The sequence below is a fragment of the Salarias fasciatus genome, chromosome 7 (assembly GCF_902148845.1).
Source record: "Salarias fasciatus chromosome 7, fSalaFa1.1, whole genome shotgun sequence".
Classification (NCBI taxonomy): Eukaryota; Metazoa; Chordata; class Actinopteri; order Blenniiformes; family Blenniidae; genus Salarias; species Salarias fasciatus.
This window is the reverse complement of record NC_043751.1, coordinates 17,372,697-17,398,536: the sequence shown is the minus strand read 5'-3', so window position 1 is coordinate 17,398,536 and position 25,840 is coordinate 17,372,697. Positions and strand designations below refer to the sequence as shown.

General features: G+C 42.3%; 1 protein-coding gene across 2 annotated transcripts; it reads right to left on the bottom strand.

The window, feature by feature from the left end:
- Positions 1–1,313: 1,313 nt before the first annotated feature.
- Positions 1,314–19,550, bottom strand: fam107b (family with sequence similarity 107 member B). 2 transcript variants are annotated; one of them, XM_030095880.1, is made up of 4 exons: positions 19,373–19,550; positions 5,628–5,799; positions 2,454–2,610; positions 1,314–2,325 (listed from the first exon to the last, which is right to left on the bottom strand). In XM_030095880.1, exons 2-4 carry the CDS (start codon positions 5,753–5,755, stop codon positions 2,206–2,208), a joined length of 405 nt encoding a protein of 134 aa, XP_029951740.1. In that variant the 5' UTR covers positions 5,756–5,799; positions 19,373–19,550; the 3' UTR covers positions 1,314–2,205. The 2 variants fall into 2 exon arrangements, with proteins under 2 accessions (XP_029951740.1, XP_029951739.1); XM_030095879.1 differs by lacking the exon at positions 19,373–19,550 and adding an exon at positions 6,669–6,854.
- Positions 19,551–25,840: the final 6,290 nt, after the last annotated feature.

Sequence of the window (25,840 nt, the reverse complement as noted above, 5' to 3'; positions counted from 1 at the left end):
GTATATTAGAAAAAAAATAGACTCAGCGGTCTCTTATAGTTGAGAGCAACACAAGGCACATTCAAATAGCCAGGTGTTTAAGACCACAGCATTCTGATAAAGATAATACTTTTGGAGGTTTCACTGACTCACCAGTGGCTCCGATGTTAGGTTTTGGGTAGTACCGCTAGCGGCTAGCATAGTGTTTAGCATACTGTTGAACTTCCCTCCAAAGAGTTCAGATCAAAAGAAAAAACTGTTAATGCCGCACAGCCAATCAGCGCTGGCTTACAGCTCTGATGCATTTATGGACAGTCGTAATGTAAGAATTGGCAAATTGGAGCCCACATTCATATGCATATACCTTCTGGCACACACTGCACATTTTATTATAATAATTTATTTACGAGTAAATGTGAACACATCACATGAAACAGGGACCTATGACCTTGTGGGCCCTGGGACGACCAGTCCCTTGCCCCCACTCTGGCTCCGCTACAGGTTAGGGGTAGGGGGTGGAAGGAGAGAAGAGGATGGAGAGCAAAAAGCAGACATGCAGTAAATTCACTCGCTCCAGACTTATGACTGGTGCAAGAGGCTCAGACCACAATCTTCCAATCTCATTGTAAGATATCCTGCATATCCTGAAATGATTTTCATCAACAATGATCTGAAACTAGTGCGAACAATAATGGTGGATTTCTTTTTAACAATGCTGGAAAAACCATACTGTGCAGAGTTTTGTAGTGATTAGCTTTCTATACGCAAATAAAAAATGTGGTAGAGTCCGGACCAGGCTTTTCTCTAAGGTGTTTGCATGTTCTCCCTCTATGTACATTTTTTCCCCAGCGTCTGAAAACATACATGTGTGTGATTGTCCTCTAATGTGCCGGTGATTTGTCTGGAGTGGATCTGCCTTGGACCAGTTAGTTGGGACTGATTCAGTAACAATTGGATTTTTTTTTATCTTATGTAATCCATCTGTAGCTCTATATTTTCAAGTGTTAAAGAAAAATCATAACATTACCAAAAAATATCTTCATCATTATTAATCTGGACCTACCACTAACATTGGTAGTTAGAATTATCAAATATATTGCAATTCTTTGAGTGTTCTTTCTTCATAGTTAACAGTTGTGGATTTGCATCCAGGGTAATCCTTTCTGGAGTTTGCATGTTCTTACCATGTGTGTGTCCAGAGATGGATAATGAGGAATAGGAAAAGAATGAATGGACTTCTAGTGTCTAGTCATGAATAAAAATAAAACAATAAGACGTGTGGACTGATGAGTTAACACTCACAGTTTATGACCATCTGAATGACCAACCTCACAAAAACTTAAATTATTTATTTAGTAACACTTTTATTCATACAAAACAACAGAATATATAAAGAAAATGTCACTCTCATGCCTGGGAGTTCTACTATTGCATTAGTTGAGGAAATGGCATGTTTGAAAATTAAAAAAAATATATATAATAAAGCAAACTTGAATGATTCACGCAACCACACACTCCCTTTGTCCTGTTCTGGCTTCATATACTATGCTGTAAAACAAACTAAAAATACAGAATGACTAAAAGTGTCCTCCCCTATACCTGGGCTAAAAGCTACAAACATAAATAAGAAAAGCACATTTGTTTGGCTTTTACATTACACAGCTTCAAGAGTCCATCCAGTGTCCACTTTTTCTTTTTTTCTTTTTTTTAGATACTGATGATGAGAACAAAAAAAAAAAATGACAAAAACAAAGAACAATGACAACACAGAGAACAGTAAATAGAAACAACAGCTTGCTGTGGAGAAAGGAGTGGTGACAGAGGGAATGAATACTCCTGTGTGTGCGTGTGTGTGAGAATGTGTGCATGTGTGTTTGAGTGTTCCTCCATCAGGGCTCACTGGAAGCTTCCTCGGGCCTTTTAGTGAAAAGCGTGTGACGTGTCTGTGTGAGGTCCCTCCATGTGAGGCTGCTGTGTGCTGCTGCTGCTGCTGCTGGAAGGGTGCGGGTGCTGGCAGTCCGTAGCAGGCAGAGGGAGGGGGTGTCTCTAGTCTGTAAAGTCTCTCTCCTCACTGCAGGAAGGAACAGCTAGGTTGGGAAAGCCAGGAAGTTCATCTTGGACCGCGGTCGGGTCGCCGGGCGTGTACCACAGACGCAACACACTCTCTTTTATTCACACTCCTGGCGCTCAAAGTCGGCCAGACTCGGACACCCCTGCTGGTTTTTCTTAGGTGGTTCGCTCCTCTCCGTCGGTCTCCTGCTTGGTCCTGCGGAGGTTGCTCTTCATCTTCACAAATTCCGGCGTGTTTTCTTGTTCCTCCTCGATTTTCTGCTGCTCCAGTTCCAGCTGCGGAGATAAGAGACACTCAGGTTTCAGATTTATGAACAGACGAGATGTACGGTACTTTCAGACCACAGCACTTAACCCAAGTTTGCGATTGTTCAAATGGTTCTTTACGTCAGTCAATCATTTACCTGCTCCAGTTTCTGTTGTCTTTTCATGAGCTCTATCTCCAGGTCGCTCCTCTTCTTGTGGGCCTCCTGCTCCTCCTTCTGGGCTTTCATTACTTGTTCCCTCTTTCTCTTCTCGAGAACCTTCTGGAGTTCCGGTTTGTTCTGGGGAGCCAGACCCCTGTGTAGACACGATCATTGACAGAGAACATCATTATGAGGACAAAAACCTGCTGAACAACGTCTCGTAAAAACACACGCTGAAGATATCGCAGCGATGCTTGACACGGTAAAAAAGAGGACATACGAGTTCGTACATAACAGATATGGACCACGACCTCATTTTCAGTCTGACATGTGGATTTGCGTTGGATGTTGGGGATTACACACGGAGGCCATGTTTGTGGAAAGTTTTGACTTGGAGCCAATCACAGATTGTCCCACATTTAACAGTCGCATATGTAACAGCAGCCAGCATGGAAACTGGGAGTTAAAACCACGGACCCTTTTCACTCTTTAAACAATTTCAAAATACTAAACCATACTTTAATATTAGAGGTGCATCTAAAAAGCTTTTAATAAAAGTGATAACTTCATTTTCCTTTAATTCACTTTTATTTCAATTACTAGAATCTTAAAATAGAACATTTCATAAGTCATTTGCTTTTGTTCAAAGATTATTCATCATTTAAAATCTAGTTTTTTTGGCAAGTACCTGTATCTGCAAACACTGAGACTTCCTCAGTCAATAGCAAGTCAGTGTGATAGTTACACAACCACCAATGTTCGTGCTGCAAATTTCAGTGGGAGGATGGCTCGAAACATCTTAGTTAAGTGAGAGACTGTCTTGTGAAGAAGAGTAAAAAGCAGCGTTATGTAATGTCCTGAACTCCTCCAAATTACAAAAAAAAAAGGAATGGGGGGGCAAAGATGAGTCTGAGTACTTAAGACAGAAGAGGACAACAAATATGGGTTGGAGGCAACAATAAAAGGCAAGAAAAAAAATCAGATAAAGGATTAGGGGCAACATAAAATCCCACATAAGAAGAAGAAAAAAAAAAGAGCAGTAAGGGGATTGAAGCTTCGCTGGGTCAGAAATCAAATCTCGAAACTCTTCATTATTTAATTTACAAACCCTATGATCCACATTACCTAACTCTCCTCGTGGTTACAGTTTTTGTTCTTCAATATGTCGTGACAGCCTGACTGCACAGGCTGCAGAGAATCTTCAGAGAACACACAGCGAGCCGAACTGACTACAGTTTAGCCGCAACAATGTCTTAATTAAATGCATTATTAAATTCTGCCGATTACATAACCAAGTCGCCGCGTTCCAAGAAGCAGTGGGAGTTAATTTACAACGAGCCACTACTTCATCCCGAGTCACTGCAGCAGTTAAACGCTTGCTTTGCATGACAGCGAGGGTCTTATGAAAGCGCTTAACAGGCTGTGGTGGAGCGCAGAGGGTACGAGGTGCGACCCGGCCGGCCTGTCTGACCTCCAGCTGATAGCAGTTCAAGGTCAGTGACGGCAATGAAACGGGCTATAAAGATGCTCAGCCCACTCCTCTCTCACGGTGGGCAGCGTTTACATAATCACTGACACCGCAACATGTGTGCGTGCGCACACACACACACTAATATATACACGCAAGGCGGATTGTGTATTTAATGTCACACACATCAGTGCCCCCCTCCGATACAATGCATCGCCAGTCTTGGCGGCTAAATTTCTGAAATTCCTCTGGAGGAATGTTTATGTATGTGTGTATGTGTATGTGTGTGTGTGTGTGCGTGTGTGTGTGAGAGAGAGAGAGAGAGAGAGACAGGTCAATGCAGCGAAGGTATCACAGGCAGAAAAAGGCCCTCAGCTAGAGACTGTTTTGTAATGTTGATTGCATAACATGTTTTTTTTTTCCCTCCTCTTCATACTTCCATCCATCCATGCATCCATCCACCCACCCGTCACCCCACCCCTCCCCACTACACCATCACTGTGACTAATCCACCAGGCAGGCCAGCTTTCTTATACTCCAGTCAGTTTTTCTCTTTTTTCTTTTTTTTTCCTCTCAAAGCAATCAAAACATGTTTATAACCCCTCAATAGTCTCTGGCTTTTCTTCACAGACCGACATCCACTGTCTAGACAAACAATAACAGGTAATATTCAGTTTCACAGGAATTTAAAGTCATTTATTATTTATTCCATTTTTCTTACAGGCGTCCTTCCTATTAGTCGATAAATTCATCCTGTCATCTTCATCACCTCACTCTTTGACCTGTTTAACAGAAAGCATCGCTGCTGCTGTTGTGAGGTAACAGCTGTCAACAGCATGTGTGCTTACACAGCTATTTATAGATCGGGCACAAAGCTGCTGGCACCGTATAGTGAGAGATGATATAAACACTCAGTGTTAATAAGGGTGATCCTGGCATCACTATGTATGTGCACTCACACACACACACACACTGATGGATGCTCTTACTGCAGCGTGAAATCGTCTGTTGCATTATCTAATATTAATATCAGCCGGGTTCAGGTTTGTGCAGCGTATATGAGTGACCTTTACGTAACCGATTTTTGGCAAACTAATGGACTCAAGGTTTTATATAACAGATCCGATGAAACTTTTATACTTGGAGCTTTACATAATACTGATGCTGGAGGTTAAAGGGACTGGTGAAGTGAACTGCAGTGACAGACAGCAGAGGCTGCAGTGCAGCCTGCATGGCCGGCGAGAAGAGAAGTAGCAGGATGACTGTATCAGCTCAACTTCAATTAGTTGGGATGAAACCAAATTAGTCTCGATCTGGACACGGGCTGAACTATTTCCCCTCCACTTAACATGTTTCAGACATGGGGGAAACTCAATATTGTTTCTAAAAACAAACCAGGAGATTGAGATGTTTATTCAGAAAGATTTCAGCGCAGCAACAGACTTGAAAAGTGCAGAAACCCTTGTCTGTTCAGTCATGTGAAGAGCTTGTCTCTTTGCTTTAGTTTTGACTGTTTGAGTTATAAGCTCGGAATTCACCTGCCCCTGTTTCACAGATTTTTATTTTATCTTTTATTTTTATTGTGCTGTGAACCATGGTAGGACTTCAGGTTGCCATAAGATTAGATTTGGATTTTTTTGGAAATTAATTGGCGTGCCATAAAGCTGCAGAGATATGAAAGCTGTATATTTCCTCCTCCTGACCTCTTCTGGTTCATGAGCAGCTCTCGGTGCAGGTCCTGGTGGTTCCGTGAGTTTTTGACGGGGTTGATCAGCTTCTTGGGTTTGATGAGCTCATCACAGTCGCCGTCCAGATAGTCCGGTTCCGCCATGACACTCCTCCCTGGTGACAGTGATAGACCAGGATCACACGGATCTGGACCACAAAAGAAAGAAACAGGAAAAAGAAAAAAGCTTAATAATCATTGGGACGTGTGTTTAGCTGCAGGAAATCGGGACGTGCATTAGCTTCGGCAGTTAAACACATCTCAGTGTTTTATCACACATTTTATTCTCCTGAAATTACCCCAATTAAAACCCTGGTTATAGAAAATAAAACAAACATCTGTTCAATCATCTGGCATGAGCAAAGAGTTTTTGAACGCTCTATTCTGATGCAGAGACGCACTGAAATTACATAATTGTTCCGCTCTGAGGGGAGAAGAGGATCAGTTCATCCTCCTGCCAGATGATAGAAAACATATTCAAAGTAATGAAAAGCTGACAGAATCAAGACAGAGCGAATATTTTAATAATAGCACATTCATAGCTGCGTTAGTGGTCTAAGACGTAAACACACATGTCCTTTTGACCGTTGCTCATGACCTCAGTATGACATATGCTTCAGTCATTTTCCACAAGAAGCAAACATTGGAAAGCATTCTGCGTTTCACAATTGTAAAGGAGAACTGTCTGCATCACAAAACTCATCACTACAGTTTATATTACAGCTTCTAGAAGATACCACGACTGCACAAAAACCATCATGAAGTGAAAAAAATCAAACAATTTTTGAGCACACACAACATCACAGTGTTTGTTTTTCAGTCTGCTTTGGTCGATAAAAACATTTCTTATTGCACGTGAACATGTCCTCACGTGCCCGACTCTAAAGAGATATCAGAAAGTTATAAATGATGCTCATAAACCAGGTGTGCCACTCACACCTTATGAACAGGATGTAAAGTAAAGATAAGCTAACTTCCACATCCACGTTCGAAAACAATGTATCGTATTTAAACTCACCCTGCAGATGAGGGAAGACGGGGTATCTGAACATTGTCGCCATCGTTAATGTTTTGGTTCAGAGTTTCTTTCTTCGAGAAGAAGGTTTTAAAGCCTGACGTCTCAGTTATCGGCGAGTTCCCGAGCCTCACACAGGAGAGGTGCTCTGTCCTGCACAGCTGCCTGCTACTGAGCTGCTCGGAGTTCAAAGTCTGTTTTTATAGCATCTCCCTCCCTCCCTCCCTCCCTCCCTCCCTCCCTGTCTCCAGCCATCCCTCCCACCCTCATCTACCCTGTCCCACTCAGTAGCCAATATGAATCTCTAGTAATTGATCCCTTTTTTCCTCTCAGAATAAAAATGCTTATTCTTCACATGGCTATGACTTTGGTTAGAATTCCAGCTATTCTGTTTTCTGATATAACAATCTATTTTCATGGTACAGACAGTGAAATGAAAGAACAATGTTGTTGTCACATCTCTCCTTGACTCAGGTTTATAAATGCTCACATTGCGGGTGATTTAAAGGCGCTGCTCGGTCACAGATTTCTCCTACTTGGTGGCTGATATAAAAAACAAACAGTGACGCTTTGACTCACGAGAGAGCCAATCACAACGATCGGTGGGGAAAGATGCATTTCACTGCACGTGCTCCAGAAGGGTGAGGAGGAGTGTGTGTCCTCAGAATCAAAACAACACATGAATTGGTGCACGGACTTAAGGACGCCACTAGAGGGCAGTCTTTTGCATCCCACAAGCTAAAGCTCATAAGTTACATAACAAAGAAGCCTTAGATAAACATGGTGTGTCTATACAGTGTTCAGAACAAAGAGGAGCACCGCACAATGAATCTTCATAATGGATATAATAGCATACGTGACAAAGGTTGTAAAGCTTCTCCAGCTGCCTGTGAGTCATGGGTAATCCAAAATAATCTATTTAAGTGACCTTTAATTGTTTACCTACTGATGTGGTCACGAATCTGACAATATATAAATACCACTAATGTGTAAAATCTGAATATTTCTGTCACGTTAAGAAAAATAATTAAAAATGAGGTGCTTTATTGGTTAAGTGTTCAGTGGACTGGACACACCGGTCAGGACATGAGGACAGTGTCTGTAAGCGTGGGACATCAGAGACGGGCCCAGCAAGTCTGCGGCTGTAATGTGGCGCTGTGTGTGAGCCCACACGTGCTGTGCACATCAAAGGGCGGGTTTCTGTTGATGCCGAGTAGTCGGGATGGAGGAACTTAAGAGACCGGCAGCGTTGTCAAAGTGTCCGTTAGCTTAACACATCTGCTCCTGCTTCCTGTGCGCCTCGGGGGTGAGAGGAAGTAACATGGGGAGTTCAAAAGAGACCTGCAACCTCAAATTAAAGCACTGCTTAAAGCCAAACTGATCACTACTAGTTGAGCATGTTGTGTCCTACGCACTGTCTGGTTTCGCTCAAAAGCTATATAGATAGCACATTTAATTATCAGGTAAATGTTATCAGACCAACACCTACAAGGCAATATAGATAACAATGGCAGTGAAACTGGAGCAAGAAATAAAAATTCCTACTAAAAGCACATTTGCTGATATATGCATTGCTTAATTTGAACTAAATTCCAGGTAAAACGTCAAAAACAAACACAACTAAGTAAACAGTACAATGTCTTCTCTGATAAACTACTCGACATCAGTTAAATTCCAACTACTGGATGTTTTATTGCGTCCACATTAGCAGGCCTCTGATTCATCCGTCTTCTACAGTGCTTTACAACCGAGGCTTACAGGATGTTTGAGCCAAACCCAGTTGAATCTGAGGAACCCTGGACAGGTTATCAGTAAGTCACACACAAACAAGAGTCAGGCAACCACAACTCTGCACAAAGAAGGCTTCATATCTGGACTCCATCAGAGGATATTGTTATTATCCACTATAACACGATGCAGCATTGCTTTGATTCAATTTATCTAGATGTGTAAAAACAACATTTCCTTATGATCATAAACCTTTTCTTTATGATCAGTCACAATGAGACTGCGAATACAAGTTGCTGGAGTGGTTTTCTGTGCGGGTGCAGGGCCTCATTTTGTGACAAGGTGAGAAGTTCAAATATCCCAGAGAGACTCAAAGTGGAGCTGTTACTCCTCCACATTGAGAGGAGCCAGCTGAGGTGGTTTGGGATTATGATTACGATGCCCCCGTCTTAGTGGAAGTCCACCAGACACGTCCGACCGGAGGGAGGCCCCGAGGTCAGCCCGGAACCTGCCGGAGAGATTATATCTGCCGGTGGGTGTGGGAGGGGCTCCGGGGCCCACCGGGGAGGACTGACATCCTGACTGTCTCTGCTCTCCACAACGCTGCTGCGACCCCATGTGGACCAAGTGGGGAAAACTACAGAGGTTTGAGGTTTTAAGCAGGAGACAACAAAAAGAAACAGCGATAACTGGCTTGTGGCAGCCAAGCATAATAATAATAATAATAATAATAATAATAATAGGGAATGTGAGCTCGGTTTAGACTGTCATGGTACGGGTTAGGTTTAACATTCTCATGATGTGTTTTTGCAAAGTTAATCATTCTTGTTTAAAAAAAAAGAAACATTTAAGTATTGCGACCACAAAATAGAGCTAAATTACAGCAATTTCAATATTTGGAATTCAGTACTTCCAGTCCTGCATGCTCGCACTCTTCAGTCAAATTAAGGTAAAAGGAAAACAAATCCAAGATTTTATCTGATGCAGGAAGTTGTGCGGTTAAAAACTACACAACGCTGGAACAAATAGCTCCTTATACACACATTATACCTGCCAAAGAAGCATGTATGATGTGGGCTTAGTTTCATTCCAAGAAACAATCGGTGAATAATGTCCATGTAGGGTTATGTTCTTGAAACGCAATAGACGCAGATGATGTATTGTTTTTGTAGACTATAAGTTTAGAAAGAACAGACCCAACAGATAAGCATGCACAGATAACCACGCCTGAAAAACATCGCTCTAAGACATCCATCAGAAAGCACGCTGTGTATCCGATTCAAAAAGGCCCAAGCATTCATGGATGAAATGAGAACAATCAGGGTCAGATGAGAGTCAGGGAGAAAAAAAAGAAAGAAAAGGATTTTAGCTGACAGCTTCCTTCTGTGTGCTCTGTATCTCTCTCCATGTTGGTCTCATGATCTGTCTGCTGTGACCTTATGCTCCGTCAAATGTCAGTCCGTCATTATGACAGAAAGACCAAGAGAAAGTCCTAACACATTTTAATTATACACCACACGTGTCCTGAAGTGACAGGGTGTGTGGTATATTGTCAGTCTCATTTGTTTTTTAAAAGAAGTTATTTGATAAATGTGTGACTGCATGGAGCCCGGCGGCACACTGCATTAGAGCTGATGGAGTGACTGAACCTCGAAGGACGGAGTGCCTGCACTGTGCCAACATGCATTCATAACACGCAGTCATTCTTCAGTTTTCTCCAAGTCACCATGGGGATCTGCCATTATCCAGGCCTCATCTGGTGACACAGCATTCAGATGCAAAGTCGTTGTGAAGCGAAGTGCTACCAGCTCCAAGGACAGCTCAACAACAACAACAACAACAACAACAACGAGAGAAACACAACAACCTGAAAGGTTATAGTTGGCATCTTATACCAGCAATGGACCAATTATGAATTAAAAGTGTTTGTAAAACTGTGATTGTCGTAATCAAACAAGAGAAAGTGATCAATGAACCCACAATTAACTTGAGTTTTAAAAAGCTTTATGTCTTCTTTCCACTCCATTTCCATTACTTCTCATTCTGTAACTTTTCTCATGGTTAGTATAAAGAGCGGTCGATCTGTTCTAATCTAAAAAAGACAAGCACAGAGAGGCGGACGTACTCGACAGGAAGGATGGAAGGAGATCATAAATTGGTTAGACAAACAATATTGTACTTCCAATGGATCATTACTGTCACGAAGAAAAATAAGACGGCAGAGATACGTGCACGTATTTGTGTATCAATCAGAGGCAAAAATGAGAAAGTACGTGGCATGGAAAGACACAGAGACACAAATACTAAATAATGACATGGTTTAGTCTATTATGAGTCACGAGTATCCTTGTTCCTGCTGCAGCCTTAGAGACAGAAAAAAAAAAACCAAGGCAAGGAGGAGCAGCTGGTAGCCCGTTTCACCATCTGACCCCTCAGTTCTCCTCCAGGATACGGGCACAGGGCAGCGCAACGCCGCACAGGGTGGAGCTGCGCTGTCAACTGTCATTGGTGGTGAACACATGGCTGACCACACCCACCCCCATCGACTGCGAGCAGGGATTTTTCCACAGTATCGAGGTACATGGGGGGGGTCAGGTTTTAAAAAAAACAAAACAAGAAAAACAAGACTGCCAGGTAGTTTAGCAGCTATTAAGTTAAACTACTAGTTTAAAGGCAGAGTTCAAGCTTGAGAAACTTAATTCTATAGTGCATTAATCATCTGTCAAACACACACAATGTTTCTAATTGTACAATCTAGCAATCAAGCGGCTGTATTTAATACACACACGTTAACTGACAAAATGAGCAAGAAACTTTTTCACCACGTCCTTGATTCCGACATGGTCTTACTTGTCTCACATATCTTATTCCTTGTTTTTTTTCCTCCACTTTCTGGCCCAATCTCATCTATTCCACTCACAGATGGGAGGCCCACCCCTCAGGGGAAATTGCGTCATCAATAGCCCCGAAGCAACCCCCACACCCCATTCTATCTATCTCTCCCTCTCTCGCTCTCTCTCTCTCTCTCTCTCTCTTTCACACACACAGACTCCCCCCTCCTCTCCTGTGTGTTACAAGCTGGACAGATCCGGGTTTGCATCTCCTCCCCTCACTGCTAATGAAGCGGCCATTCAGGCATAAATAGGCGAAGGCCCTAATTAAAACACAGAGATAGATGGGCTTTTAACTGACAGTGGAGTGGGGCGGGGAGGGGGTGGCGAGGAGTGGCGGTGGAGAGAGGGGAAAAAGTGACAGAAAACGTGAAATGGGTTCAGAGTTAAGGGGCCAAGCAGTGACAATGACATCATTTCCCGAACAGGCGCTACACTCATTCACAAGCCTTCGCCGTGAAAAGACGTAAATCAGGGCGGGAAGCACATTCACTCGCTCACACGTACAAACACCCTCAAGTCATTATCTGCTGGAAACAGCCCACATGGCCACGGTGTTTGTTTTCAGTCTTGTACTCCACAAAATCGTATCAGGGCAAAGAACCTTCATGGCTTGTTCAGGTTTGTGCAGTTTATGTTAATGACTCAAATCTGCTAATAAGATAAGGATAAATGATGCACCATGAACAGTTCAGATACTTTGTGTCTCTGGATGGTAAATTTTAAATCTTGCCATTAGTTTCGATTCAGTTCATGTCTTTAATTGGTTTATATTAATGATAGTAGACGCTAACCATACCCCAAGTAACTTAAATCATTCAGCAGACGTGACAAATCTAAATACAATGTTATTTTGAGTTTGAGAACTGACGTCGGATCATGCAAAAAAGAAACAAAGTGAGAGGATGCTACTTTACAGTAAAAGAGTCCTTTTTAGGACGGGTTCCTTCCTGCAGGTTTTTTTTTTTTTTTTTTACGGCTGTGCACAAACGACTCGCTCTACTGGCTTTACCCACTGAACTGACCTAAAAGACAGCATGTTGTCTGCTGTGCGTAATCAAGCAGTTTATCAAAAATACGCAAATGTATACCAAACTATGTGCAAATGGTATGCATTGGACTGCCACACCTGGCTTACTGTTAAAAGACAGTCATGTTTTCCCATCATTGATGTTTGTATAGGAAACAAACTGCTGCACAACAAGTACTGAATTTGACTCAAACACCTGAAAAGCAGCAGTGTATCAAGAAACCTACCAGGATTTAACGTGCTATAATAAAAATTAAATCAACTGTTTTAGCAAAACTCTTCAAGTTGTCATAACTATTGCAAAATATATTAATCCATGGAAGAGTGATCCTTGAGTGCCCCAGCTGTACAACCTGCTTGAACTTCAAAACCAAGCAGGACTGTGGCATTCCCAGACCAGCAGTGCCAACTTATCATCTAGAGCCTTTGAATAGAGCATAAGACTTTGGAGTAGTGTTTAGACAACTCACAGTAGAACGGTCTGATGAGTTCGTCTCTTTCCACCATCATTCTCTCGTTCCAATGCAGATTAAGAACTTCGGAGAGCATAACTGCTATCTGCTCTTGTTTCACTGTTCTGCACACACCAAACATCTTCATGAGCAGATACTCTGCATTTTAAGCAACTGATCAAACTCATGTAATGTTTTCCGGGTACAAACCAGGAACAAACACTCTGCAGTTCAGTTCAGCTCACTTCAGGGACACGCTTTCATCCCAACAGCAAACCACAAGACATAAACAAAACGCATGCTGGGCAGCTGTTGTCAATTAAATTCTGCAGCAATAATGACAAGACTGTAGCCTGCGTGGCAAAAAGCAATACAATTCTTGTAGAATTCTTGAGTTAGTATTTTTCTTTTTTACCAAATAGCTCTGAGAGGCAGAAAGAATCAGAACCTCAGCAGAATTTCAATCAAATATCTTTGGTGTGTGTGGTTATACCTTAATCAAAGTGCAATAGAGTTTACATGACAGCCATCAGAAATCCATAGTTTGAACAAGTTATACAGCAACTACACCAGAGATTGTTTTAATTATGCCAAAGCTGAGAAATATAGAAACATACTGTAGCAACAATACATCAGAAGAGTGTCTTGACTGAACACAGAACACAACTGTTGGTACAAGTGAAAGAGTTTATACATAGGAACGGTACTTTTACAGGATTTAATGAGTGATACAGTTTTAGAAACTCAGTCTTAAGGATTCTTCTCTGACACTGACAAAGACCCAGCAAGAACGAGAGAGAAAATGGCTCCTCCAAAGTATGCTGGGGAGTTTGGGGGTTGAGATCTGTTTTGTATTTCCTGCCTTGGAAACAGGGGTCTGGAGCAAAAGAGAAGAGGAACAAGGGAATTCTTCAGGGCTCGTCATGTACTGACCTCCGAAGGCACCCGATCTTCTCCCACAATAAAATGATGTCAGCGGGGAGATGCGGGGCTATGGGAATTCACGGTCGGGGTTTTAGGGTTCACCAGGCGCAGATGCGCAAACATGCAGAAACGCCCACACGAGGAACGGATAACGTGCCTCATGTGATGGGAGGCCTGAGCGGTTCAGCTGTATGACGTGTGTTGTTGTTGAAAAAGCTGAAGTCATTCAGAAAGTAGTACAGGCGTGCCTGCAGACTGTTATGAGGCTCACATTAAACTACCGAGCCAGTAAAGCAAGACTAACAACTGATCAGTATGACTCTCATCCTGGTTAACTTAACATTGCTTTTCTTTATCTTCAGTTATATAACTCACAATAATTTCGCTGAACAGAGGAATCAGGTTGATCATGAGTATTACACAAAAAATAGTTCTGACACCGGAGTCCTGATATGTAGGCTATACAGAATAGCAGGGGTGGGGCGGACTCCGTTTTTATTTTGTTTTTACCCTGTAAAACACATTGCTGCATTTTTTGTACTAAAAGTGCTGTCAATAAAGTTTGATTTGATTTACCTCTTCAACTTAAATATATTTTCTGAAAATTTTAAACTGTGTCACCATCTTATAATTTGAAGGAAAACATCCCATAGGGGCTCACCAGTGTCCACAGCGGATCTATTTCATATGTTAGTGACAGAGTGACTGCCTCAAACAGGCAGCCTGATACACTTTTCTATATGAGGAATCCCAAATTAAAATGAGGAAATTAAACTATTTCCTCCCACTGAGTGCTTGATCACAGATTAATCATTTAAATTGGGAATTAAATAGAGGAACATATTGTACTTTTGTGTGTGTCGTGAAGCTGGAGGTTCCTCTTCTCCTTCTGATCAACTGAAATACTCACATTGCAGATATGCAACATGAGCTTCTGTTTTTATTGATTGTATTCCTTGCTATTTATTTGTTTCTTTTTTTGTTCCTAGCACTGAAGCACATCTCCCTCTTGAGATGATAAAAATAAGCAATCACATTTGCACATTGATAACAATAGCAGGCCATTTGCCTCCATGTGTCTTTTAAGAGTTGACTATAAAGCAAGTAACCAGACAGTGAGTCCAACAGTCATTAGGTTGAACAATACTTTTGAAAACCTGCCTGCTTTGACAGTTTGCGCTCGCCACTGACTGAAGTTTTTGCTCATGTACAGTCCTGTTGCCTCGCCGAGAGCCCCAGGGTGAGGCAGACAACAGAATGAATGGGACAGACTGAAAAGGCACAGGCATCACTTTGAGTCACGCTGTAGGAATGTGATGAAGCTGCACAGTGATTATTGCTTTGGGTCAGCATCCACATCCACATACAAGCAGGACAGGAGAAACAGCCATCCAAACATGTGTCCAAATAGTGCAACTGGAGGTGATCTATATGCACTTTTGCTTTTAAAAAGGTGCCGACTCAAAACCAAATTCAGGACACTTGTGCTGGATAAATGCTGAAGGGGTACGGTTCGGGGTCACACCTGCCAGTCAAATACAAAAGGCTGGTCTATACCATTTAGCAGCTGGCCTCTGACACATGGTTCTGAATGTTTATGTATAGACCTGATGAGAACAGGTGGACCGAGACAGACGAAGAGGAAAACACACGCACAGCATCTATATGTGCCACACAGACACACACACACACACACACATAGAGAAAGAAGACACATCATTAGGACACATGCTTGTTTCCTTTGCTGTTCTTTAGTGAGGTGTAAACATGTGACCTTAAACAGCACATTCCTCACCCACACCACCCTTTCATAAGCCGCTCCAATATCTGTGTCTTCACTGGTATAATGCTCACATAGAAGAAAAAGAAATTGCCGTTTTGTCTGGCTAAGCAGTGTGAAGTGCTGTTGAGCCGTAAAGGAAGAGTCTTTGTTATGGCTCCGCTGTCTGTTCCAGTTCCAGATTCAAAGCTTTGTGCTTTACTGCTGTTTTCCCCGTTATAGAGCAAGGAAACGCCCCTCCTCACTTCTAGTGGCTGAGCCCAGCCGGGATCTCCAATCTCATTGGCTGGAGGGCACACCAGGGAACATTTGGGAGGTTCTCCTTTGTTTACATGCCAGGAGAGAAAACCCCAATAACAACTGTTACCTTGAGCAACCAGACAATCTTCAGTAAGCTAGACAGACACAAGGGGTGCAAGCAGCCTGGGCACTCACACACACACACACACACACACACACAGTTACTGAACTCACCAGGTGTTTAAAAAGCAGAGTGAAATGAAAAGGTTTTGTTCTCTCCGAGTCTGTGTTATGGTAAATATGACAAAAAATACATGGTGTATTTATACGGATTTCTAGTTAAGACAGGGGGCTATCATGTGGTTTCGTTGTCTGAGGAAACTTTCCAAAGCCCGTGTATATACAGTCTGAAAGCACAGGCAGCTATGAGAAGTGGGTCTGTGTCTCTGTAACAAGACAGGGATCATATGTCTTGATACTGACTTACACAGCTTAATCCAATACACACAACGCATGCGTCCAATCTCTCTGTGTTTCAGCCGAACAAGACACAAGGAGGAAGGCATTTAGTGACTGCAACGGTGCACGTGTGCCATCCATTCCCTGAGAGTATGCAAAGTGGTCGGTACAGTAATGGTGCTTTACGGTGATTGAAGCTGCAGCATAACAGCGAAAAAAAATCAATGGGATTCTCTGAGAGGCTGATGTCAATGTAGGTGTGTGTGTGTGTGTGTGTGTGTGTGTGTGTGTGTGTTTGTGTGTGTGTGTGAGCACGCTATCATCTATACTTTTGTCTTTGTTACTCATATACCTCCTCCCTCTTTCACGCGTAAGCTGACCACGAGATTTTTTAAACAAGTCTCGGCGTGTGAGACACACATGGACTGACTACTTTCAATGCATCAAAGGGGCACAAAAACAATCCGAAAACTTATCTCACATTCACACTGCATCAGGATACTCAGGATGAAGATAATGACAATCTTTGAACCCATAGCCATCAAACAACAAATGTAAACGGATCCTTTGTCCTATTCCAGGATTCAGTGGATGAATCACTCATATCTGCCTTGCATCATGAATTTCACTGAGTATCAGTGGAGAACAGGAAGACAATCTGTCTGAGAAAAACTGGTTGAAGATTGATTAAAATGACAGGCACTTATAGAAGATGACAGATTTTTAGAAAACTGTGCTCTTTGGTTTTTGAATAGTTTGTAGAAAGATCTTAAATGCTATTAACACTAATCTCCAACAATTAATTCAAGGGGATCATTAGTAATATAATTAAAGAAGAATACTGTTGCCTTGATTAACAGTTAAACTTAATAATAGTTTCTTTGTTAATTTAGTGGATTTGACTTCATATTGTGGCTGCTACCTCAGCCATGTCTCCGTTAATAAATAGATCTTGTTCTCAGTGAGACTTTCTGGCAAAATAAAAGATGAAAAAACAAAAAATCAGGAACAGATTTCAATGAATGCACAGAATCCATGAATGTTTACTTGTAAGGCCTTGATCAAGAAAAAGTACTAGTTTCCTAAATGTGTTGGAAAAAGGTACCACTAAGATATTAAATGATAACATGTTCTCAAATTTAAAACAATATCCCATCCTGAGGTCAACCTTAACAGTGGATAACGTCTGCAAACACACTGCAAATCAAAGCGTCTCTCTCAGCAGTTTAGAACTGGACAGAGAAGAGGTGTGTTTGCTGAAACCATCAAGACTCCACACTGAAACCTGACTTTGTTTACATAGCTCATTGCAAGGCTAAGACATGAAAACATTTGCCACAAGGTAGTCTTTCACCGCCGGTGAGCAAAACGTCCCAAACTAACACGGCATGATCGTCAAAGACACAAACACAGAAACACAGTGTCTCGTGCAGTGTGGGTCGTAAGGATCAGTGCAATCTGCTGAGTAATGAAGAGCTTTCAGCCCACAGATAGACCAGCAGGGCGGTGGGAGATAACATCAACATACACTGTGGCCGGCTGCACTAATAGCCTCCTGGACACCCAGCTATTCTTGACCCAAATACCTTAATTTTCTTGAGGTGAGTATGAGTGCTGAACATAGACTCAGTTTCTGTAATGATAGATCCGAGACATGCAACAGAACCACTAATGGACACTTGCCATTATAGAATGGAAACTCAGACATTTCATTCACATATTTAAATTCCTTAGAGTGCAATAATAGAGCAGAAAGCATTCTGTTATAACACACACACACACATACACACACACACATAGACACAGACACACACAGTGACAGCATCAGCTCTTACGGGAAACTGAAGAAAGGGAGAGAGACCTAGTAAAAGAAACAGAGGAGAGGAAAGGAGGGGGTTCAAAGATCAGAAAACAGATGTAAATCGTTTAACAAACTCCCCTCCAAATGACTAACACATGTGCTAGAACTTTCCCTCCCTAGACCCACACACACATACATCTACACACTTGAAAGCCGTGCACTAAGACAGTATGACAGCCATTTATACCACCTGCTTTTGTCACTTCTTGTCTCACTTGATCCACACTGAAACTGCTTCACCTTAACACTGTGCTGCTGTATTTGCCAGGTTGAAGCTCGGGCCTCCACCCAGCAAACACTCACACACACACACAGCCACATTCAACTCTCTGGCTCCACTTCTGCCCTGTTTGTTTTACATCTTGTTAAAGTTTGACAGAAACTGTATGAGCCATTATGCGAGAGAAATGTGCTCATGCACACATGAGTTTGGTACATGCAGACCTGTTGCCACATTAGAAATGCATGCACACAAACACCCACATACACACACACACACACACACACCCAGCAGTTGGTCCATCTGCCTGATGACAGCCCAGGTCAGTTTGTCAGCTCTGACTGAGACCATGTGCTCACACACAGTAGTCACTGTTGTGCTATCACACACACTGTCTGACTCACATAATGATATCAGACACAGGTCATTGGTACAATACTGTCTGGTTTTAAGCTTTTTTTTTTTTTTTGGTCAAATGGATCTCAGTGGTATACAGCCAAATACTGTAGGCTTTGCTGTGACCACATTAGGTCAGTTCTGTATAATACTTAGTGTAAACACCTCCGAGAAAAACATGTGATTTGCGGATGGTTGACCATGACTTGGCTTTAAAACAAGGGTGATTCTGTATCTTTGTAGAAGTATTCGTACAATAATATACATAACATAATTTTATATAAGTACCATAACATCCACAGAAACTAGGCGAAAATGAAAAAATAATAAAATTAAACTATGTTTTTCCTGGTAGAGAGACCTGCCACGAGTGTTGGCAGTCCGATAAATGTCTGCAGATATTGAAAAACAACCTCAACGTGTTTGCTCCTCACTGTCCCGTCGGCTACAGTCATGCGCTACAACAAAAGAAGACAATGAAACTAGAGTTTTGCAATCTCATTCCGTCTCCACGCGCTCAAATCTCCTGCTTCCTACTTTTCAGCTTTCAGATCCGGACCTGCTGCTGGTTCCTGCCGACCCACACTCTTGAAACGTGCAGCTTTTTGTTAGTGCGCTCGGGAAACAATCACACGAAAAAAAAAAAAAGAAAAAAAAAAAAAGCACGAGCTCCAAACCCCCTTACACACACACACACATTTACAACACACATACACGCTCACCTACCTCAAAGTCGAACCCGACGTGACTTCTCCAACTCTACTTCTTTAATATTTAAAATTGACAAAGCGGCTCGGACCACATCGGAGCGGCTCCGGTTCACTTATACAGGCTGAGGTGTGTCTCCTTTTGGAAACTGTTCAATTGCTCTAGCGGACACACGCACACTCACACACTCAGTCAGGACCCATAGAAAATGTAAATTTAAACTGGGTGGGAGGGGGCGCTCTGACGTCACGGAGAGGCCCCGCCCCCCGAGCTTTCTTCATCCTGCTTGCTGGAGTCGGTGATGGGGGACTCCTCGAGCTCAGGGCGGGGCCTGCGTGGGAGCGCGCACGCTGTCAAACACGTCCTCTGGTAAACAGGGGAGGGTTTGTACTGTAACGTGAACGTATGAAAGACCAAAAAAAAAAAAAAAAAAAAAAAAAAGAAAGAAAAGGGGGAAATGAGCTGCAGCAGGTCGCTGTTTCGAGTCCCATGGGTTAAAGTTGAGGTTCCCTAAACAGCCCGCTCAGACTGTGTCAGGAGTCAAACTGAATGTACAATGATGTGTTCTAGTGAAACTCCTGAAATGAGTCAACAAAATGCAAACACAATAAGCAAAACCTTAAGTGTTCCGGGTAGTGTGCTGGCCGGTCTAAATATAAGGACCTGAAAGCCTGAGCAAGTAGGCATATCGGACTTATTTTGGGCTACCGATCCCATCAGACACAAACAACATATTTCACTGTGCGCTACTTAGACAATCACTGTGAGTGCGGGAGAGTTGGCATCCCTGCTTTTAATAGGCACCATTCTGGAATATGTGAGCATTGTGGCACTAAAGAGATGGCAGATAACGTTATTCTCAAATGTAAGAAACACTCAAGGGAAAGGGGAGAGTTTTCCAGAGCGGAGAAGTACTGGAGCTTAAAAAGTTATAATGAGAGTAGCAAATCTATTCAAGTATCTGAGAGAGATGGGAATCATTAGGAGAATTTAGGGGGATGTAGAGGAGTTCGGGTCACGATCAGGTGCAGTGCCACCTGCCATTGGCACGAAGAGGAGGAAGCAGAGAGTAACGAGAACAGGATGTATCCAGAGTAGGGTGTAACGGTCACACAGTTTTTGCTGTAATGCATGTCAACTCAAACCAACTCAACTCAACTCAACTCAACTGCTTCATTGAGATTGAAATAAAATATTAGATGAGTTTGGTCTGGTCTGCAGGTGAAGTTACTTTAATCTCTGTGAGAGACAGAGTGATTTTTAACACAATGGCATATTGCACTATCTATCTATCTATCTATCTATCTATCTATCTATCTATCTATCTATCTATCTATCTATCTATCTATCTATCTATCTAGCTGATAAAAACAGAGTAACTAGATGGAGAACGCAGTTCAGATCCTAATCATAAAACTTTTCCAATATATATAAATTTTCCCTGCATTCATTGAGTCTAAAATGAAGGTTAAAAGCACGCAACCAGTGAAAAAAGAAATATTCTATTTCTAATGGGTGTTGAGCACCATTCATCTTGAGTCATGTCTTGTTTTGTAGTCATTGTTACCAAATTTAGACTGACATCTTCAGAAGAGTTGTGATCCTACAAAAATGATTGTGGGTTTCATTACTTGGCAACACCCCATGTTTAATAAAGCAATTCTCAAGGAAAGCCACAGTGAAGTTTATAGCAACCATGCAGGCAGATCATCTCATCGCTCTTCACTTTGATTATAACAGATCAACCCCTCTGCCTGTTGTCGCAGACTGACCATCCTGCCCATTCCTTGTGATAAAGCATAATCTGCTTACTGATGAAGGGTCAGTGGATCTGCTTATCCACCATCCTTCTGTTAAATCAGCTCACTGAAACCCCTAGTTTGGTGGTGAGCCATCGCTTCACATGACTTTGCTCACGTCAGAGGCTGTTTCTCATTGGATTCGATCACTGTTGAGAAGAGATCAAAATTTCTTCAGAAACTACCAAAGTTTACTGGAAATCACACACAAAAAAAGCTGAAATCAGCCCAAGGGTTTAGTTAGAAATCTCAAGAGGTGGAAGGAGGGGGCGTCTGAGAAGTAAAGCATTCCTCAGTACTTTCTCATAATTTAAGAGAAGGGTGACTAAGAATGTATCCTGAACAATGGGATGAGTCATGTGAAGGGTCAGCTCTGACAGAGAGGACACGCCCTCCGGAGACCGCCACACTCACAGCTCTCTGCATGCAGGAAACAGATGTGTACATAAGCGTATGTGTGTCTGCAGGCATGTGGTTGTGTGTAATGGGGTGAAGGTGAATCGGAAAGCAAAACTGTAGACAAAAGAGTGGCATCAAATTCTTCATTTAAACTAAGACAAGAAAGAGAATAAATATTTTTCCAGAGCATTAAGCTACAGTTTTACCCTCAAAGTTATCATCTGTTTGATTGCAGTCTGTCTAAATAAAACACAGTTACATTTACACCGGGGTTGAAATATTTGTCAAAACGGGAAGGAAAACACTTCCTGACCACTATGGTGACAAGACACACATTTGTGAAACAGCTTCATCGGTACAGCTATTACATCTGGCAGTAGTTTCCGCTTTAGGTGGTTTCAGGGAAGTTTCAATAACTGTGTTTCTCAACCACAACCGAGCTGACATGCTACGGAGAAAGTTGCATTGCTGATACATAACCAAACGGTCATTTTAATGCACCAAAGAGGCTCTTTTTTTTTTTTTTTTTTTTGCAGTTTTTGCTGAAGACAGAAACTTATTAATTCATCTGCAAGTTGATGGCCGCAGAGAAAATCACCATCATTTGTTTCTCAACTAACCTGTGTGTACACATATCAGACATAGACACAAAACATCTTCCTTTTATAGATGGGTGATTGGATGATGTGGCCAGTGAAAGTCAAGTTCATGTTTTTTCCTGTGTGTCTGGTCCAGACTCCCTGCAGCGCGTCACTGACTGGAAATGATCACCTTTACTCTGGCCTTTCTCATCATGTGACACTGGCGGTATCAAAAGGCAGATTTCTGGGTCAGATGTTTCCGTTATCGTTGGCAGTTTTCCTATAGTTTGTGTGTGTTTATGTATGTTTGAAGGTTTAAACACGAGGTCTCTTGTTTTCTCTTCGTCAGGCCTCTGAGGGCCCCCATTTCAAACAGGAAATGACAGTTATCTGAAAACCATGGTGACAGAGAAGCCTTCCTGGAAACGTGGGTAGGTCTTACAACTGATCTCTGGAGAGTTTCGTTTTGGTTTATTTTATTTTTTTTGGACATCTTTGCTGCTCTCTAAAAATGACACAAATAAAGTAATTCCTAATTCCTTTACTGTTTTGAGTCGTAGCGTTCTACCGGAAAGGGGTTGATTTAAATAATTGCATGTAATTGTAGTGTACATAACCGGCACCCCCTGCGTACTTGACCTACTTCTGAAAGACTGGAGGTTTTTACCACCAGTACACCCACCATATGCTATGGTAGCATATGCTCAAGAAGCCACAAATGAATTTGAGATACTTGTTGAAACACACACACACACACAAAAAATCCCTACCTTTTTTCTCTCCCTCACTGGTTCCAAACAGACTTAATACATTCTTTCCACAGTTTTAGCCCTTGTGCCTGACCCAGTAACAGTTGAGGGCACACCAAAGAGCTGGTTCAGAAACCACAAGATAAAACTATGTACCGAACTGAAACACTATTCCACATTTATGACATGTGCTCTGGGAGAAATTTCCATTCAGTTTACTGTCAGAAGCTTTGTGTTTCCTGTGCTGACATGAATATGTGGGCTTCACGAAGAGGATGCATTCAGGCTTTCTGTATGGTTTAATTAAGCCGTTTTTTTTTTTCTTTTTAAATAAAATCTTGATGACACTCCCGCTGTCAGCCTGTCTGCATGTGAGATGTATCCTCCAGTTCTTGGGGTAACGTAATGCATTCAGCTTTCCCTGCCCTTCCCTCCGTGAGCGTTCAGCCAGAGTTGAGCTAATTCAATCACTGCTGGATGACTCACACCACAGTGACACACACACACACACACACACACACACACACACACACACACACACACACACACACACACACACACACACACACACACACACACAGAGGCAGGGAAGTGCACACTTCAACATGGACACATGCGCCACGGTGCCTGGCTGAGCGGGGTGTGTGAGGTCAGTGCTGCGTCAGCTCCTCAGCGTGTTTGTGAATTGAGTGAGGTCTTGAACAGCTATTCCCATTTTTATCAACTGAATCAACATTGTCCTGGCTTTTGACTGAAACGTGTGTGTGTGTGTGTGTGTGTGTGTGTGTGCATGCGCACACGCACACGCAAATCATAGGCCGCGTGCTATTCCCTGCATTTGCCTGCCTGTTGCTGCTGGCATGTGCTTGAATGTCATGCAAGAGAACACATGCAGAGATCAACTTACTGTAATTTCACTGCAGTCCTTGGATGTTGTCACAGAGGCTGGTATTACTGGTCAAGCCACACAGATTTATTGAGCTTTGCTGTACAGACTCTTTCCACTTAGCCTAATGACTGCCATCAGAAATGAGAGCAGATGGCTGGTTTTACAGCAGAGAAGGTGCCCACACTTGCCGTGTATATTTATTTACTAACAAAAAACACTGTACATTGGAGAGGTGAGTTTTTGCAAAATCTTTAGGCTTTTATGACAAAAATGTATCTAAAATAAAAGAAATGTTCAAAATCTGGACGCTTTTCAGTATTGCTTTCGCTTTTTTAGCAGTATATGTCACAAATATGTGACACGTCTGAATATTGCCTATGACTGGATGTCGGTCAGGGTCCTTGGGGGCAACCATGATGGCAAGTAGAGACAACTTCATTATCTCTGCTGTCTGGTAAATGTTCAAGCTTAAAGATATCAGTCTGTGAGTTATGACTCTATGGTTGTCATAAATACAGCAGCAACAGGACAGGAATATACCGGTAAGTGCTGTGATTGTTTGCTATTGGCATCCGAACCAGAAATATTCAGTCATCTGTTACAAAAAACACAAGTTGCACCTGTAGAAACACATGTAGAAATATGTTGTACTATAAAAATCCTCAAATACTTTTTCACATCACTGACAAGCGCTAATAGGTTATATAATTGGTAACTTTCAAGTAAATCTTAAACAAAAAGTGTACAGAGAATTCAGTTCAGATGTGGACGTTGAGCACACAGGACTCTGAACTCAACTTTTTTTTATAGCACGTTCGGAATCGTGTAGTGCTGTACAGGACACATAATGAAGAAACATGTATTTGTCCCTTCCTGTGTCCATCCACTAATCTGTGTGTGTTTGTGTGAATAAGCTGAATAAGCAGGATTTCCAACACAGAGAGCAGGAAGGCCCTTCCAACAACACACACACACACACACACACACACACACACACACACACACCGTGACTGCAGGAAATCAAGGTCAGTGTGACAATTGTGTGTGTGTGTGTGTGTGTGTGTGTGTGTGTGTGTGTGTTTGAGAGACAGAGGAGGTTTTGTACGTACATTACCCCCTGGTGCATCATAATCTCCTCCATTTTATCCTTGGAGGGGTGGTAGTTAAGGGGGGCCGGCAAAAGTGTGTTTTTATTGTTTGAATGTCTCGCACTGGGATAAAGAGCCCTCAGTGGTCAGTCTTGTAGTCTTCATTGTGTTAATATAGCAGCTCTTAGAGAGCAGAATGTAACAGATGTTCCCTTGTTTTGCTCTTTCTCTGCATGTACGAGTGTGCTCGTGGCACACAGGCATAGTTAAGAGATGATAATCCCTTAAAAGCTTCTGAAACACTGCTGGGTTAGTAAAGCATTAATGACAGTAGCGTAGTTGGTTTAACGTTCTATAGCAAAGCAGGGGAGTTTGTGCTTTCTATTGGGACCATAGTTCCGTATGCAGGTACAACCGGACAGTGTGGATGAAATAAACTAAAAGGACTTTACATTTTTACATGACTTTCTGGGATATATGGCTACACTCATCTTCTTCTTTCTAAAATGCTCAGAGACAGATTTGTGTAGTATAAGATACATGGATTTTGTGATTTCAGAAGTTGCAGATTAAAGTGTTTTCACACTGGACAGCAGTATTTTTGCACCGCCCATCCCCCACCTTAAGAACCCATCCCCTGTAAATGGTATCAAATAGATTTATACACACAAGACGTAGATATTGACTGCAGACGGGGCAGCCTTGGACTGTGCATGCCAAGGCTTTGTTCCACTCAGTAGACTCACTAACACACTAACATTCACACAGACGCACGGTATACACACCTAATCACATTATTAAGCAGCCTCTCAACTCCATGCTTTTACCCATTCTTTGCCCTCCACCACCACCCACGCTTTGCCCCAAGACTCATCGCCAAGGTAACCGCCAGCACTCAGCTCCTCCCAGACGAGATGGCAAGGTGAGGCAACACACACTGATACAATAGACACACACACACACACACACACACACACACAA

What these genes read in the sequence shown, in the direction of transcription:
- fam107b (XM_030095879.1), bottom strand. Translation starts at nt 6,711, where the DNA reads ATGGCGACAATGTTCAGATACCCCGTCTTCCCTCATCTGCAGG. An exon ending in CGTCTTCCCTCATCTGCAGG is followed by an intron (nt 5,800 to 6,668) that starts GTGAGTTTAAAT and finishes TTTGTGGTCCAG; the next exon opens with ATCCGTGTGATCCTGGTCTA. An exon ending in CTGCTCATGAACCAGAAGAG is followed by an intron (nt 2,611 to 5,627) that starts GTCAGGAGGAGG and finishes GTGTCTACACAG; the next exon opens with GGGTCTGGCTCCCCAGAACA.